The sequence below is a fragment of the Paroedura picta genome, chromosome 2 (assembly GCF_049243985.1).
Source record: "Paroedura picta isolate Pp20150507F chromosome 2, Ppicta_v3.0, whole genome shotgun sequence".
Taxonomy (NCBI): domain Eukaryota; kingdom Metazoa; phylum Chordata; class Lepidosauria; order Squamata; family Gekkonidae; genus Paroedura; species Paroedura picta.
In genome coordinates, this window is record NC_135370.1 from 146,405,706 (window position 1) to 146,423,850 (window position 18,145).

The 18,145-nt window shown below is 42.6% G+C and overlaps 1 protein-coding gene across 1 annotated transcript in view; it reads left to right on the plus strand.

The window, feature by feature from the left end:
• The window catches only part of PAX9 (paired box 9), a 40,899-nt gene extending 22,772 nt beyond the window's left edge, over positions 1-18,127 (plus strand). Inside the window, exon 4 of the mRNA XM_077323141.1 lies at positions 15,725-18,127. Within this exon, the coding sequence (XP_077179256.1) occupies positions 15,725-15,979 (255 nt within the window). The 3' untranslated portion in view covers positions 15,980-18,127. The remainder of the gene's footprint in view (positions 1-15,724) is intronic.
• The last annotated feature ends 18 nt before the right edge of the window (positions 18,128-18,145 follow it).

Genomic DNA, 18,145 nt, shown 5'->3' on the forward strand with positions numbered 1-18,145 from the left:
GGTCAAGGAAAGCTGCATGTTAAGTACACATGCAGACAATCCCATGCAGAATTACTCCAGTCTAAATGTATAAAATTTTCAGAAATTTTGAATTAACAGGAGGGACAACTCTTTTTTTTTTTTGAGGAAATATATAAAAATATAAATTTGGGGGAAAATTGAAACATGAGCAGCCTATTATTCTATCAAGCCTGCTTTAACAACAGTAGCTAGTACAATTCTGTTGACTGGCATATTTATGAAATTAAAAAGTATGAACACTGTAATTTTCTACCATCGAACTGGAAGTATACCTAATAGTTCTGAGAGAGATTGAAATGACATATCCTCTATGCTGCTTTAGCACATGTTTTTGATTTTTATTCCAATCTGAGAGGCTGGGGAAAAAATCAAAATTACAATTAAAAGACAAATATTGAAGCAAACCAAAGAACATGTATCAGCCATAACAGGTTGGATGACTAGCATATCTGGATATCAAATTACATTTTACAACAACAGAAAATTAAAACACTAAACTCTTTAATAATTTGTTCTCATCAAAATAGAGAATATTGTTGACAAAATTACTCTAATTTAAATATATCCTTGAAAATATGTTATAAAAGTCTACAGTATACACCAGAATTAGAACTAACTATACTATAGATTATTTTACATTCGAATATGTAAAATGTGGTAAAAGCACTGCACTCATTCCAAAACAAAATCCCAAAAAATTGTGTGGGAGGGTTTTTCCCTCCAGTGCTCCCCAAAATTTCCCAATTCAGACAAAAATGGACAGGGGAAAGTCCTCAGAAAAAAAATGAATCTCCCCCTGCCCCCGGACCTTACATATCTGCATATATTTTCTCATGGAATTTCACTGTTAGAAAATAATTCCATATATGTCAATGGACCTCTTGCTCTCAAGTCAGTGGCTCGGATTCTGTGGTGAATTTCTGCTAATTGAAGTGGGGGCATAAAAATTCCCACTTCCACTGCAGACTCCTAATTCAGTTCTCAGTCTGTTCCTGAGAGTCTTGTCTTCCTAGAGAAGCATTTTGGGGACATTTTATGGTGCAGTGAAAGGTTCAGGTGAGGACATCCTGTTCCATTGATGCAAGTGCCTTCTGTCATAAAAGATTTGCTACTGGATCCAGGCTAAAGGGTTAGAATCATAGAATCATAGAGTTGGCAGGGATCTCCAAGGTCATCTAGTCCAACCCTCACACATTGCAGGAAACTCAGCGACCTCAATTCTATGCCTAGATGATCCCACCCCAATACCCAGAATACCTGGCCAGTATGGCCTGGAGGAAATTCACCTCCCCACCCCAAAGTGGATGATCAGCATGTCCCTGGGCGTGCAAGAAAGGGCCACAAGAGCCACATTTACACAATCCCTTCTGTCCACCAACCTACAGTCTGCCTTCACAGAAAGCCAGCCATACCTACTAAGCATAAAATAACAATTTAGGAACAAATGACTGGATCCTATGCATTTATTTTGTTAACGGCAAAGCTTTCTGCCAGTACAAATTGTCTTCCCCCAGCGGGAGGGGCATGATCACTAAAGGAAAGCTGTTTGCACCACAGGAAGGTTCTGATATTGATGAAATACATTCTGTGGATCCAACCCAATGTAACAATCACTTGTATTTTATTAATTAAGGATGTCCTTGGAAATATTTAGTGCTCAAATCATTTCACGTTGATTATCTCAGAAATCTTCATTCCAGTCCTGTAAATTCAGCTGTCATTGCGTTACTTCCAGGGCCTGAAGGTAGCCTTAGGCAAACCAGAAAACGTGTATTTGAGGGGAACTTTATCCTCTTAACCACTTAATCACACAGGTTCTCAGTTTTATTCAAAAGAAACTGAACTGTGGCTTCTGCGCTAAGGCTCAAGTTAACAACTCAGACCTTCAAATAAAACATCCTATGATCCTGAAGATGAAACTCAAATACTTTGGCGACCTCATTAGAAGGAAGGACTCCCTGGATAAGAGCCTAATGCTGGGAGCGATCGAGGGCAAAAGAAGAAGGGGACGACAGAGAATGAGGTGGCTGGATGGAGTCACTGAAGCAGTCGGTGCAAACTTAAATGGACTTCAAGGAATGGTAGAGGACAGGAGGGCCTGGAGAATCATTGTCCATGGGGTCGGGATAGGTCGGACACAACTTCACACCTAACAACAGCAATAAGTACTAATATAGCAATCAATGACCCAGCTAGTTAAAATGAATATAGGTAAATATTTTAGGAATTTCCCAGAAACCCAATATCATCTTTAAGTCATCATCTATGATGAATCTGTTTGCTGTCTTTGTGCTTCCCTGAATATGTGCAATCACATAGGGCTAAAATGGTCCATTGCTGGAGCTATATAGCAGACGTTTCCAGGCCGTTTCGCCTGCCCAGGAAGGCACTATCAACTCTCTCTCTCTCTCTCTCTGTCTCTGTCTGTCTCTTTCTGTCTCTCTCTGTCTCTCTCTGTCTTTCTCTCTCTCTTATTTTCTGTCAGAAGATGGCATCCACCACAGCTCCTGGCAATGCAGCACTTGCCCGGATCTGTCTTAGTACTTAGACTCCAATCTTTATACCATCATCATTGTATAGCCTGCTCTCATGTTTTCATACTGGTTTATGATGTGGCAAAAGATCTGCAGATAACAACACTCCTTAGACTTTTTATCAGATCTTCTGCCACGCTTTCAGTAACCTGCGCCTCTCTCCTATGATGTTCAAGTATAGGAAATCCTGTCCTCTGCGATCATTGTGGATGTTTACCTCATCACTCCCCAAAGGTTATTTATTTTGATTCTATTTATTACTCACTTCTTTGCTAGGCTGGATCTTGAAATGGCTTACAGTTTAAATGTATTACATTGTTTAATTTGAACCAGTTGCTGGGACACACAGTTCCACTTTTGTTGCTGCTTCACACACTGAGAGGTTAGCAAACACTGCAGCAGCTGTTGGGTCCTTGCAGAACACTGAAAAACCAGGACTGTAGGATGGTTGAGAGAATGGTGGGAGGAACAACCCTGATGTTCATCATCTTCTCTCACCCCTATCTTTAAACTACTGGTGGTTTCAGATAACTGGGCTTTCTGGTCCTTGACCAAGGATAAGGGCTTGTCCCCCAGAAATGCACAATAAAAAGAATCTCAGAAGAGACTCATCAGCTATTAAGATATAAATAGAAGAAGATGGTAAGATTTTTGATGCCCCCACTTAAAAAAAAGAACAAAATAAACAAGAATTTGGGGCAAGCAACAGCCTCACAAAGGCCCAAACTGAGCTGACTTTATGCTGTTACAAGTAGTGCTACTCTTGAAAATGCTCTGGAAACCCTAGCTCAGCCTTTCTCAACTTCTTTACTGTTGAGAAACCCCTGAAACATTCTTCAGGCTACAAAACCCCAGGAATGGGGCGATTGCACAGAATATGTTTGGGAAGCATTGCTGTGTACACATCTACCCAAGGCACTTCCCCTTTCTACTCCCTCCAGGACCATCATTAGCCATTTTGGGAGGGGGGTTGTGGGTTGATATGACCATATATGGTCACATCACTCCATAAATGTTTAACAAATTAAAAATACATAAAAAATTATTTGACTCCCACCCATTCAATAAACTCTTCCAGGGCCATCAAGAAAACCCCTGGGTTTCATGAACTCTGGCTAAGAAAGCCTGCGGTAGCTGGTCCAGAATGTAGCAGCCTGACTCCTTACTGGAATCCAATGGAGAACAAGCAATACATCTGTGCTCTCGCAGTTGCACTGGTTCCAGATTGGAGACTGAATCAGATTCAAAGTTCTGATTCTTACCTGCCATTTAGGACTCCTGTATCTATGGGACCCCCTCTTCTGCTATGCCCCCAGAAAATTGTTAAGACCAAGCAATCAAAATCTACTAAGAGTCCCCAGTTCCAGAGAGGTAAAATTGGCCATGACTTTTTCAGCTCTGGCCCTGTCTTGGTGGAATGTTCTCCCTAGAAAGAGTAGCACCCCCTAGGACCTTAAGCAGTTTTGGAGGGCCTGTAAGACAGAGATTTCCCACCAGGCCTATAGCTGAGGCCAGGAATAACATCATGAAATACTGGCCTCCCTGCTAGAGAATCCACCAAGTCACCCACAGACCATCATCTGCCTACCCGTCAAGATCTGGAATTTTAGAATAGGTGGCTTAGTGTAATTTTAATAACTTTAACAATATTAACATGTAATTAATTTGCCTTGCATGCAGATGATTCTGAAATTGATTCTTGATATCTCCAGGCGAAGGACCCTGGGTAGCAGATGGTGGCAAATGCTTTTTCTGCGTAGCTGGAAAATTGCTTCCAGTCAGAGAAGTCCTTGATGATGAACCTACTTGGCTTGGCTCCTCCAAAGAAGGAAATCTTGGGAGCATCCTGACACTATAACGTAAACACATAGTAGGGGTTGGATACCTAGGGGGAATAGAAGAAAGGGAGGGGTTTACTCCATTTGTAGAGAGTGGGATGGCTGTGAGGAAGAAATTGAGAGATGTAAACCAAGCCACTCTTTTCTTCCCTTGGGCCCCAGAACAGCCAGGAGTCAAGGCTTTGATCCTCAGGTGAATCCCCAGGAAAATGCTTCCATTTCAAGAAGTTCTCTCCTTTAAGTCAATGGGAGAAGGGGAGTAGCTTGACAGGGGAAGGTGCTGGTGGTGGAAAATGTGGTTAAATCACAACATACTTAAAACAATCCTGTGTTTTCAAGGCAAGAAACATTCAGAGGTGGTTTGTCATTGTCTGCCTATATATAATGACCTTGGACTTGCTAGATGTTCTTCCATCCAATCAATAACCAGGGATGACCCTGCTTAGCTTCTGGGATCTGATGAGTTCAGGTTATACTGGGCTATCTGGGGCCCGTTATGCTCAGGTTGGGTAATGCACTTTTAATGTGCTTTAATGTGCTTTTGCAGCTGGATTTTCCTGTGCAGAACAGGATAATCTAGTCCTAAAGTGCATTGAAAGCGCATGTACATAATGGGTCTAGGTTATGGCTAGGGTAATTATAATCCTAATTAAATTATGGCTTGTTCTGCTCAGTTTAGTAATATGAATGGACATGAATGGGACAATGTGGTTCAGTTTGTGGTCCATGGCTTGCCTGGTTCACAAACCACAAAGCATCATAAACTGTTAGCTGCCGAATGAGCCAGTTTGGTTCATGAGATCTGTGATACAGTAGAATGATCCCCCAGTATGTTAGAAACATTAAGCTCACAGGGGATGTCTAGCCTACTATATCTGCCCTCCAGATTTGGTGACAACTGGATTTATGGGGTCCAAGTTACAGCCCCCCAAAGAAAGTGTCTACAACAAAGTTCTTTCTGGGAAAAATCACAGGAACAAGTTCAGGAGGTTCAGGAGTGTATATAATGGATCCTGTGCAAGCAGGGGCACCTTACCTGGATGCTCCTCTACTTGCCCTCCAAGTTCTCCCTCCCATTGGTTTGAAGTCTGGTAAACCTTTAGATTGATCTGAAACAGTCTGTTTGGAAATGTATCCATTCGTGATCTACCACAAACTGCTTGAAAGTTCATGGACAGTTCATGCCAGTCAACCTCAGGGTTGACTGAGCCTCAGGGAAGGGTGGCATATAAACAAACAAACAAACAAACATGCACAAACCACAAACCAGCCAAAATTCATCACAAACTGTGCCCATCCCTATTCACTAATATGTAACTAGGGCCCAGGTGACAGAGTTCCTTGAGGGTTTTTCCCTTTTATAAATATGCAACTACAGAATCTGTGGAAGAGCCTCCTTTCCCACACCCCATGGAGTTTTTCCTGCTAAAAATCACCACCCAATTGCTTTTACCTTTATGAAGGAAAACATACAGGTTTGGGTTTGTTTTTTTTAGTTGCAGGGTGAATATCTGAAGAATCAGGTGAAAAAGGTGAAGACATAAGCCATCCCTTCTTTCTCCAGATCTATGTGTGCATTTATTCAAAAAGCTCTCAAAAACTGACAAATGTCTCAGCATCTCATAGACAGAGACAGTCAGTCTATAACCTACTGTGAAAGTCATTGTGTTGAAAAATGCTTAACACTTGGCTGGTGGATATGGAAACATCTCTCCCACTCACACTGTGAGAGGGGCCAAATGCCAGATTTTGGTCTGTATATAGTCCCTAGCACCAGATACACAACTGAAAAGGAAAGGCCTTTTCTGAGATTGCTCTTCACTGAAAATGATTGTGTGTGTGAGACCTAAGTCCTTTTGCAATACCTGCACCATCCAAGTATACAACATTCAACATGAAGGCAGTGTTCCATTTCAAACTGGTTACTATTTGTGTACTTCATGTACTTATTGCCATAGTGGAAATTTAAGGTGGTCCATACTAGGCTCATAGGTGGTCTCCCATCCAGCCACCAGCTAGGCTCAGACATGTTCCACTTCAGCAAGGCTGTTGTCCAAGGGGCCTCACAATTATATTTTGGACCCTAATGGACTAAACATCTTTTTTCAAATGTCATTTTGAATTTAGTCTAAAAGAAGTTGTAAAAAGACCTGCAAATGCACCAAAACAATCCAAGAGTCCATTAACAAGCCAACAATTTTCTAATACAGCTTACCTTCTATCAAATGCCCTCTGAGATAAAGCCATTCTACATGATGGTGTCCTCTGCACCCACTCTGATAAGCCAGTCCACAGACCTAGACCTACCACAGAAAAAGTCCACAGCCTGACTGCTGCCTATGAGAGGATGCAGCAAGGAGAAAGCTGGCTGAAGCATGCAGCTGGGGTGTGGGAGTATACCGGGAGATGCAATTTGATAAGCTCAAGGGCCCTAGGCTGTGAAAGAACACTCCTCCAGAATCATAAATTATCAGAATTATGACCAAAACTATTCTGATTCATTTCCCAATGAGGCATATGCCCACTTTGGATTTAACTGAATAAACTTTGTTCTTAGACTTATGCATAAAGGTATACAATGCAAAAAGTAGAGATGTTGAAACATACAGCCAGCTGTTTACCTGATAGGGACAGTTTTATCAGCATCACTGAGAGTAGAACTCAGTTAATCCAGTTACAGTCTTGACTTCCTCTTCATTCTGTTTTGATTACCTTGGTCTATTCGAAGGTCACTCTCTGCAGATACATGTTTTGCAGTGAAAAATCTAATGTTAACCAGAACAGAGCTGTGAAAATGCATCTTGCTAAACACAAGAGCCATTAAAAAGACATGGGGAGAGAGTTAGATCTTCTGAGATTCCAGTTCCCTTTGACTGTTGCAAAACATTAATTTTGAACTGCTGAATTTTTTTTAAAGGCCTCCCCTGTGGATTTTGCCCATTAGGTACTGGGCAAAAAATAAAATGAACACATGTTACTTTAAGCTATAAGTACCTTATAAAAAAATTAAATTTCCTTTCAAAAACAGTGATTTCAATTATGGAAGAAATATTTACTGAGCTTTAAAAAAAGCTGCACAAAACCCAGCACTTAAGGAAAGCCTACCAAGAAACTTGCAGGCCCATAAACACCACAGGGTTCTCCCAGCCTCTGATTTTGCATTCTGGGGTTCATTGCTCTGAACTGAAATGCACTGGATGAATTATAGGACCAATATATACAAGGTCTTGGAATTTAATTTCTGCTATTTCTTACCTAAGTGAATGTTCTTCTTGTAAGAAGTGCCAGATTAACAAACAAGCGCCGATCCCACTGTTAACCTCTTAAATACAAATTATGAGCAACTGTTTCTAGACTGCAATCCTACTTGGGAGTAAGACCCACTGATGCTTCCAGGCAGGAGAGCATAGACTTATTCCACCCAACCATTTTAGAAGTCCATAATAATCACATTTTGTATCTCAGCCACATCTGTAATTCATAGACCAGGGAACCTTATGTGAAGTGCATAGGACTCAAGAAGGTGGCTAAGTTGTGAACAAGGAAGAAATCCTAAGCAAGTTTATTCAGTAGTAAGTCCTGTGTTATTATGGGGCTTACTCCCCAGACAATGTCCTTAGGATTGTGGCCAAAGGACAGTTTCAGTATTATTGAACTGGGACAAAATGTGTCAACTGGGGTGATAAAAAAAGTTTCCCCACATACCTTAGGGCAACTTACTTTTGACACTCAAGGAAGTTTAAAAAAAATATGGTATGGAATGGAGTTTTGCTTTTCAAGGGAAAAGCTGTTTAAGGCATTGCTAGCTTTTGAGGGACGGCTCAACTACCTCTCCGCATTATAGCTTATAAAATGGAGACAATAATATTAACAAGCCTCATCTAGTCAGGTGGCAGGGTATGGTTGCCGGGCATGCCATGCTGCTGCAACTAAGTAGAACCAGGACTGGCCAGTGCAGACCTGGATTGGCCTCTTAATTGAGTGGAACATTCCCTGGAGGGCCACAGTGAGGACGGTAAAAGCTTCTCCTTGAAACACAAGCTCCTTGTTGTAATGAGGCGATAGAGCAGGCAACCACCCTGCTGTTGTCTAGGTGATTGTCTTTGCCAGGAGGCAGCGGCAGCAGCAATGAGGGCACAGAGGCACCATTGCATCTTTGGCTTAGCAGAACCTTTCTCACTCGGCATCAGGGTCAAGCCAGGCTCAAGCAACATGGACCAAAAGTGACATAGAAGAACAAGAAGAGCTGAGGGTTTTTTGGTACCCTATTTTTTTTACTCTCAAAGACCTCTTATGCATGGCGGCGGGGCATGCTGGGCTGCCCCTGTGTAGTGTGCGCGCGTGCACTGAACACCAGGGCCAGAAGGTAAGCTGGCGCAGCGGGGTCGGGGAAGGTTTGGATGGCCCAGGGAGGGAGTGGGGGGGCCAGGCCCCCTCTGAAAGCCCAGCCCAGGTCAGGGCAGGGGGTTGTCCCTGCCAGCTTTGGGGCTCCACGGAGCCCGCAGGGGTGTGGGGTGTCCCTACAGGGACACCGTAGGGTTGGGGCTGGACGGGCCGACAAGCCTGGCACTGGCAATTACGCACAGCGCTGGCCCACCACAGCCCCAGCTTACTCAGGAAGCTGTGGAAGATCCTGTGGTCACTTACCATAGGCCTTCTGTAGCCCTGGGCCGGGAGGCGCCCACGCTAGCGGCGGCAGCGAGCATTCCTGCTGTCAGAGCGGGCATTCTGGCCTGTGCATAAGAGGCCAAAGTGGCTTACAATCACCTTCTGTTCTTCTCTCCAGACCAGATACTCTCAGCGGTAGGTGGGGCTGAGAGAACTGTGACTGGCCCAAGGTCACCCAACTGGCTGCAGGTGGAGGAGGAGTGGGGAATCAAATTGGTTTTCCAGATTAGAGGGTGCTGCTCTTAACCACTTCACCAAGCTGGCTCTCATGTATACAGAGGGCCACAGAATTTTTTACCCTGGTTCCATGCTTTCATCTGAGAACTCCCAGGAACCTGCACAACTTGACCTGAGTTCCATAAAACACAGACCTGCAGCACTAATCAGGAGGGTTGGCTCATCTGTTGACTCCTCCTGCATGGCTGCCAACTGCTCACCAACTGCAGACTATTGAGGGGAAGGCAACTGGTGATGTGACAAGCGTCAGCCGAGTCACTGGCCAGATCTGAGCTGAGTGGCCCCTGCAGTGCTTGTAGATCTATGGGGCTTGGCTTGCTCTCAAATCCCAGTGCAAGCTAAATGACCAGCCTCCCCCTTCCATGTAAAATCACAGTAGGCTGGAGTCTGAATCATATCCCCAAACCCATGAGGGGAAAAAATCAGGACAAGTGCACCCTTAGGGATACAGCAAAATTTCTCCTAGCACAAGTTTAATGAACTATTCTCATATAATTTTGTTATATTTTGTTAGTCTTTATGGTAGAAGAAGAGTTGTTTTTTATACCCTGGTTTTCACTACCAGAAGGAGTCTCACTCCTAATTGCCTTCCCTTCCTCTCTCCAAAACACCCTGTGAAGTAGGTGGGGCTGAGAGAGCTCTGGGAGGACTGCTCTGTGAGAACTGATCTAGCAGGACTGTGACTACTTCAAGGTCACCCGGCTGGCTGCATGTGGAGGAGCGGGGAATCAAAGCCAGCTCTCTAGATTGGAAGCCACCACTCTTAACCACTACACCAAACTGGTACCACAAGACAGACGTTTATTTTCAGTGCAACAGATGAACATGGGCTACTCCTCTGGAATTATAAATCCTGAAGGGAAGATAACTCTGCATAAGCCACTTTGGAATCTTTGCAAATGGCCTCACCCAAGTAGTCCAGTGCTTCTTTCCTGAATTCACATGCAGGGCATTAGTCTCAGAAGCAGAGTGTGAAAGCTTGTAACTGTTGAGGCTGCTCAAGTTCTTGTTTTAAAGAAAATGGTGCTTTTGAGAATGCTACTGCTTCCTGGTCTTTCTGCTCTCCAGAAGGACAGCAGGTTTGGGCTCCGGGGTGTTACTACTCTCCCCATACTTGTTTGTATAGGCTGGTGGTGCAGGCGTCTGTTTGTATAAAGGAAGGGAGAGGCAAACTTCTTTCACAGTAGGAATTCACAATGAATGGCATTTCATTTAAATAAAACAGGCCAGGGCTTTTAGTCAGTGCAAAATACCTCCTGTCCAGATTTAAAACAAGATCATTTATCTCACTCGGGTGTTTTGTTCTTTTACGCTCTCTTGTGTTGTTTATTTCAGTGCTTTTTTTTGGGGGGGGGGGAGTGAGTCTTCAAACTAAAGGAGAATTCAGTGTAATGTTAAATTCCCGGGTCGGAGGGGTGGAAACAGCAACATATCTCCAGCACAAGGTCTGTTGACATGAAACCAGCTGTGTTGGTGCATATTCCCCATTAACCACAAAGTGGTACGTGTAAGAGGAATTCTAATGAACAGTGAAGTTAGCAGTTTTGTGGTGGCCCCTGCTCAAGAAAGCACTTCAATGTGGCTTTATAGTCAAGAATCAATGGTTAAATTGAAACAGAAAGTTGTTTTTTTAAAAATACATATATATTTGTTTGAGGTTTCTGAAGCTGTTTCATTTAATTTTTTTCACAGATGCTTTGTTATCCAGTCATTCCTGAGATCAAGCTTTTGCAGTTGAGGGAGGGAAAATTCTGATATTCTTATACAGCACAGCCCACCCCTGCAGGCTGTATGATATTTCTAAATAGCCCTGTTGGAAAACATCAATGTTCTCAGAACAAACAACTCAGGGGTATCACGGGATCAGGGCAGTTCACACAATAGAACAACATAGCCCAGGCTATCCAATCTTGTCTGATCTTGGAAGGTAAGCAGAATCGGCCCTGATCAGTAGGATGGGAGACCACTAAGAAGTACATGGGTCAACACCCCCCCCCCCAAAATCTCTTGTCTTGCATAGCTTATGAGATTGCCATAAATCGGCTGTGACTTGATTGTAAAAAGGGAGAGGGGGCAAGGGAGATGAAGTACTTCCATAGGGATGCCAGCCTCCAGGTGAGACCTGCAAAGCTCCCAGAATGACAGCTCATCTCAAGATTACAGATATGAGTTCTCCTGGAGAAAATTGATTCTTTAGCAGGTATATCCCAACGAGGTCCCTTTCCTCCCCAGGCTCCATCCCCAATTCTCCAGGAGTTTCTCAGACTGGATCTGGTAACCCTACCCCCCCCCCCGCATCCCTTGCTGGTAGTTGGGGAAGGGGATTTGGCAACTTCCGTCCAAATCTGTTGCTTCAAAACTGGTTCAAAAGTATGGCATTGATTGACTTATATTTCAATTTTAAAAAAGACAATAAAAAGACAATAAAATAAAAAAGACAATAAAATAGGATAACCACATATCCCAGTGGCCTAAAAGCAATCAATACTCTCCCCAATTTCCCAACCAGTCCCAGTATGCACTGACCACCGACTACGGGAGGTTGCCCAAGATGGATGGGCATTTAGGGCCATAAAGGCCATTTATTAGCTGCATACAGAATCAAAGCTGGTATGAAAGGACAACAATGGCATGAAAAGAGGTTTTAAAAATGACAAAATTATAAATAAGCCTCACATTTAAAAAAAATTAAAAGTATGTCCGGTATACTCAGAAATTTTGAAAAAGTATACTACAGGTCCAAGCAGTCAGCAGAGGGGTACAATTTTTTTGCTTTTTAAAAAAGTGTTGTCCATTTAAATGCAATGTTATTACCCATTAGTATTATTACCAATGTACTAATAATGTGGCAATACTAATAGTATTATTGCACATGTTCTTTTTTATTGCTTTGGTTCCCACTGGGATAATGTTTTCCCCCTCCAACGAATTGTGCTGATTCTGCTTCTGCCCCAGGCACTCACCCTGTAACTTTTCCAGAGGGGTAGCTATGTTATGGCTGAACTGCACAATGCATTTTTTAATAAGCTGGGTCAGGACTCTTCCACACTGACTCACTTTCCCGTCTCTACATAGCAGCTGCAGGGAAATTATTAATTCAGATCAAGACCTTGGCGCCAGGGGAGAAAGGGCCTCTGACTCCTTCCAATCCTGTTTTCCCAGGACTAAATGGCCTCAGGGGCATCATTTGCCCCATTGCAGGCCTCTATTGAACTGAAGAAAATATGTCCTTCCAATCCCTCAGCTTGATTAATTAAGAAAGGTATGGTATTGTTCTTGATCTTAAGCCTGCCAGCTTGATCTCAGGTTTGAAGATTTGGGGGCAGAGCATGGGGAAAGAAGGATGCTTAGTGATGCCATACAGCCCACTCTCCAGAGCTGCCATTTTCTCTGTTATTTGGAAATCCATTTGGAAGTCTTGACGGCTGGCAACCAGATGGCCACTGGAAGAAATGGGATGCTATGCCCTAGATGGAGGAGCAGGCTGAAACAGCAAGGTTCCATTTATTTATTTACTTACCTACTAACTCACTACATTTAAACCCACCTTGCTTTCCAGAGGTGACCCAAAGCAACTTATATCTTCTTCTCCATTTTGTCCTCACAACAATCCTGTGAGGTGGTTGTTGGTGTTAGACATTCAGTCATGTCCGGCGATCCCATGGCACAGCCACTGCCACAATCCCTGATCCTGCACCACCTCCCTCAGCCATGCAATGTTCTGGCTGGTGTCCACTCTGGTTGCAACAGCCTGGTCTCCTTTTTCTACTGACCAATCCTAGCATAATTGCTTTCTCCATTGAGTTGGATCGCACAATATGGCCAAAGTAAGTGAGCCAGAGGTTCATGATTTTACCTACAAATGATATATCAGACTTTATGTGCTGTAGTATTTCCTTGTGTGTGACATTTCTGTTCAGGGAACCCACAGAAGCCTTGTCCAACACCAGAGTTCAAATTAATCGATTCTTCACTTGTCCAATTTTTTCATGGTCCAACTTTCTCAGCCATAAGTGGCTATGGGAAATATGATAGTCCTAACTAATCTACATTTGGTAATCAGGCTTACATCCTTGCTTTTCCATGTTTGGCTCAAGCTCATCATTGTTGAGCGACCCAGAGCAATTTGACGTTTTATTTCCATACTGCAATTGCCACTCACATCAATCTGTAATCCAAGAAAAATGAATTCTTGAATGCATTTTGCAGTGGTCATTATTTTTATCTTTTTAATGTTTAAGAAAAGGCCAAATTTCTTACTTCATTGACCTTTCTATCAGCTGTTATAGGCCTGCCTTAGTTTCTGACAGGAGGGTAAGGTCATTAGCATACCAAAGGTTATTTAGAATCATAGAATCATAGAATCATAGAGTTGGAAGGGGCCATACAGGCCATCTAGTCCAACCCCCTGCTCAACGCAGGATTAGCCCTAAGCATCCTAAAGCATCCAAGAAAAGTGTGTATCCAACCTTTGCTTGAAGACTTCCAGTGAGGGGGCGCTCACCACCTCCTTAGGCAGCCTATTCCACTGCTGAACTACTCTGACTGTGAAAAACTTTTTCCTGATATCTAGCCTATATCGTTGTACTTGAAGTTTAAACCCATTACTGCGTGTCCTCTCCTCTGCAGCCAGCAGAAACAGCATCCTGCCCTCCTCCAAGTGACAACCTTTCAAATACTTAAAGAGGGCTATCATGTCCCCTCTCAACCTCCTTTTCTCCAGGCTGAACATTCCCAATTTATATTCCTTTCTCCAATTTTAATTCCAGTATTTGATTCTTTGAGTTCAGTCTCTTTCATAAAGATCTCAGCATATAAGTTAAACAGGAAGGGGAAAAGAATATAACCTTGGCGCACTCCTTTCTCTATTTTGAACCAGTCAGTGTCACCAAATGGTGCACGTACAATGGCTTATTGGTATGCATAAAGTGACTGCATCAGTTTGATCAAATGCACTGGCACCCCCAAATTTTGCAGGGCTTCCTACAATTTGTTATTATCCACATGAACCAACTCTTTCTTGTAGTCAATAAAGCAGATGTAGACATCCTTCTGATGTTCTTGTGACTTTTCCAAAGTCCAACACAGGTTTGCTATGTGATTATGAATGCTTCTTCCCCATCAGAAGTCATCTTGAAATCTGGTAATTCCCTTTCAATGGTTGTTGCTTTACATTGTTGTGTGATTTTGAGCAGGTTAGGCTAAGTGTGTGACTGGCCCAAGATTCCAAGGCAGACTAGGGTCTCCCAAATCCTAGTTCAACACTCTATCCAGTATGCCACACTGGATTTCAATATCACACTGTCTCAGGGGCATTTAAGTGTTCATTGGTGGTCATGCAGGCAACTGACTGGACAGACAGACAGGGGGTGGCTATATAGAAAGAAAACTTTCTTTCCATCTCTTGTGATACCTTGATTGTATAAACTTAGGCAGATTGTGAGTAGGTGGGCAGGAAGGGTTGTGTCAGTGCTTGGCTCTGATGGCCATTTCTTGCATGTCCAGAGAAATGCCGATCACCACTTTGGGGTTGGGAGGTGAATTTCCTCCATGCCAGACTGGCCAAGGATTGTAGCTTTCTTGGGGAGGGCCATTATCTGGGCATGGGACTGGGATCACTGTGGGTGTGCAGGTAGTTGTGAGTTTCATTAATTGTGCAGGGGGTTGGACTAGATGACCCTGGAGGTCCCTCCCAACTCCATGATTCTGTGATTCTTGGATGCTGTTTGTGATATGTCCAAATGCTGTACCCTTGACATGCAATGGGTATCTTGAAGCCTACTTTTTTGGGATGCATTGAGGCTCAGAACCTCAGACACAGTGTTTGAAATAGGGTTTGAAGTGCTGTAGGAGAAGCAATGGTAATTTAAAAAACCCCTCTGGTCTGTCAGCTGGTTGAGTCATGGCCACTCACCCTTGTTGTTACTCTGACATCGGATGTAGCAACAGACGTTGTTGCAGCCTGCACATTAAGTGAGACTGGAACCAGGATAGGAGGAGAGGGGAGAGGAGTCGCTCCTGCTCCTCCTGACCACTTTGAATCCTCTAAACCAGACTGCCAGGTTCCAGAACAGGAAATGACCAAGTGGCGTTTAGTCATTTATTTTTCCTATTTATTTTCATTATTAAAATAAATAGGTATTTTAGTAGAATTTTTAAAAAAATTGATTTTGAATGAATGCACATTTTATTAACTAATAACCAATGCTATGATGTGAGATATTAAAAAGAAAACAGTCCCAACAAATGTTCTTACTGTTTTATTGGTCAGTATATTTAAAGGGGAAGCCATTGGTCTATATTGAAATTTGGGCTGCTCCCTTGCCCAGAAATCTGAAATGGCAGCCCATGAAGCCAGAACTTGGTTAAAGTCAAGAGCTAGCATTTTGGATGTGACAATAATCTTTGCCTCCGCCTCTTTTCCAGGCACCAAGCGGTCTTCCAACAGTTGGCGGTTTTGTCTCAGCACCCACAATGGCGCCTTACCCAACACCAGCCCAGGTGTCTCCTTACATGGCGTACAGCGCTGCTCCTTCTGGTTATGTAGCGGGTCATGGCTGGCAGCATGCTGGAGGCACCCCACTTTCGCCCCACAACTGTGATATCCCTGCATCACTGGCTTTCAAGGGCATGCAGACAGTGAGAGAAGGTAGCCACTCTGTTGCAGCCTCGGCACTCTGATATCAGACATCTTGCAGAACAATTTCTATCCAGCCCTTCTTCTTCTTCACTTCCCCATAATTCCTTCTCTCAGACTGACGTTGTGGGCCGGGGACATTTTCTCCATGCTATTTTGCTTCCAATAAGTAAATAAATAAATAATTGGGATTTAAGAAGTGTAAATAACCTAAGGAAGCGGAAGACGTGTTGTTGCCTTTTGCACTGTTTTGCATAAGGAAGATCTTACAACCCTCAGAGGGCTTGTTGTGTGACTGTTCATTGGTCAAACCACACATATTTATTCTAAATCAACAAGACCTTCTCAAACGTGCAATTGTTCAGATTTGTGAAAAATCAGTCTAGGAACACTAGTAGCCAGAGATAAGCCTCATCTGTCATCGACAATATGACCAAACAGAAGTAAAAATTTGTTTTAGATTAACCAATAAGGTTTTGGGAAAATTGTATGGTCAGATGATTTTTTTTTGTCAACAGATGTATTTTTACAGTAACAAATTATAGAAGCAGATTATTATGAGGCTCTGTTATTTATCCTGTATTTTATTGTGATTACAAAGATGGTAATGCTTTTGTTTTCTGTGTGTAAATATGGATTTTTGTCATCATTTGTCTTTCCACTACACACCTAATATTTGTTTTCTTGTTCAAAAGTGACACCTCGTACTACTTAGCATTTTTTTTATCATGCCATTTGCCTCAAACAGTTCAAAATTCAGACAAATCTTAAACAGTAGTTTATGCAAAGGGTGGAGACTCCTGAATCTCATGAATGACATTTGGCTTCTGCAACAAGGAAGTCAGAAGTATTGATCATAATGGCCAACATTTTCCATGGAATCTGAACATAACTAGTTTCATGCAGCCTGGGACCTATTAAGTCTTCCAGATAGTACCCAGTCTTCCTAAAATACTTGGGTCATATCCTGTGTACCATAAGCAGAAAATACTTATTAACATAGATTTTTGGCACCTCCCACTTTCTTCAGCACCCCCCCCCCCTTTGACTACTGAAAAGCTGATGCTGAGGGTTGGAAAAGCTTTTGGGACAACACCTCACGTGCCACAATCTGCAGCATGAAGAGGTTGGGCAAAATCACCTTGACCTGTTTTTTCCACCTGAGTCTCTGGAACCAGCAGAAGTACCACTGGCATAAGAGGCAGTGGTGGGCAATTTCACTCTCTTTTTTCTCCTCATTGCAACCACCTTGTGATCTCATGACACTTTGTCCCCAAGGCTCATTTTATCTCAGCACCAGTTCTTCACTGGCCAAATTCAACAGAGGGAGAAAGTGGGAGAAATCCATGTCTGCAAATGCTGTTGCAGTCTCCATTCATAGGCGCTAACCAAATATGTTATAAACCCCAAATGTATGAAAGAAACATGGATTGAAAGGACCTGAATAAAATGGAAGCTTCAGTTTAAAGTGAAATTTGTGCAGAAATTTTTAATAAGGGCACGATCCATCGAGAAGCTCTCCTGCACAGGCACTGTAGAACACTTGTGCTGCTTCTGTTCATTTCAAAGGGGTGTGTGCAGACGATGGGTGAATTATGCCTCAACTTAAACCACTGTGAAAGAAAACTGTACTGTAATTTGTTGGCTTGCCTGTGTTCAGTAATTCCAGCCCCAAAATTACATTGTCCAGTTCAAGAAAAAACAAGATAAAGTTGTTTTCAATCCTTGTCTGTCTTATTGAATGTAAAAATGGCTTTTGGTAAAGTTTACATTGTTGTACATAAGCATGTTCCATCATAGGCATATTGGTGACGGTACTACAAATATTTATAATGTTAACAAAATTTCATTTCCCCCATTTCTGTATCCTTTATCAAATGTCATTTCATGGTCATTCAGATGCCGATTGCTCTCTTTCACTCTTTCCCCCTTAACAGTATAATCTTTTCAAGATGGCCTGTCTTCCTTGGACAATAATAAAGTTGTGAATATAGTTCCAGAAAGCCTTCCTCAAGTTTTCAGATGTGTGCTGAAGATTAACCATGGAAAGGAATGATTTGAAAATTGACATATTTCCTAGCATTATAAAATATTAATATATTATGTATTTTTGTAAGTCTAGTGCAATAATGTAAAAACACATCATTCAATACAGATTTTGAAAGACTGCTTTAATAAAATTATCTCCATTTCTTTCTAGTCATGTTACA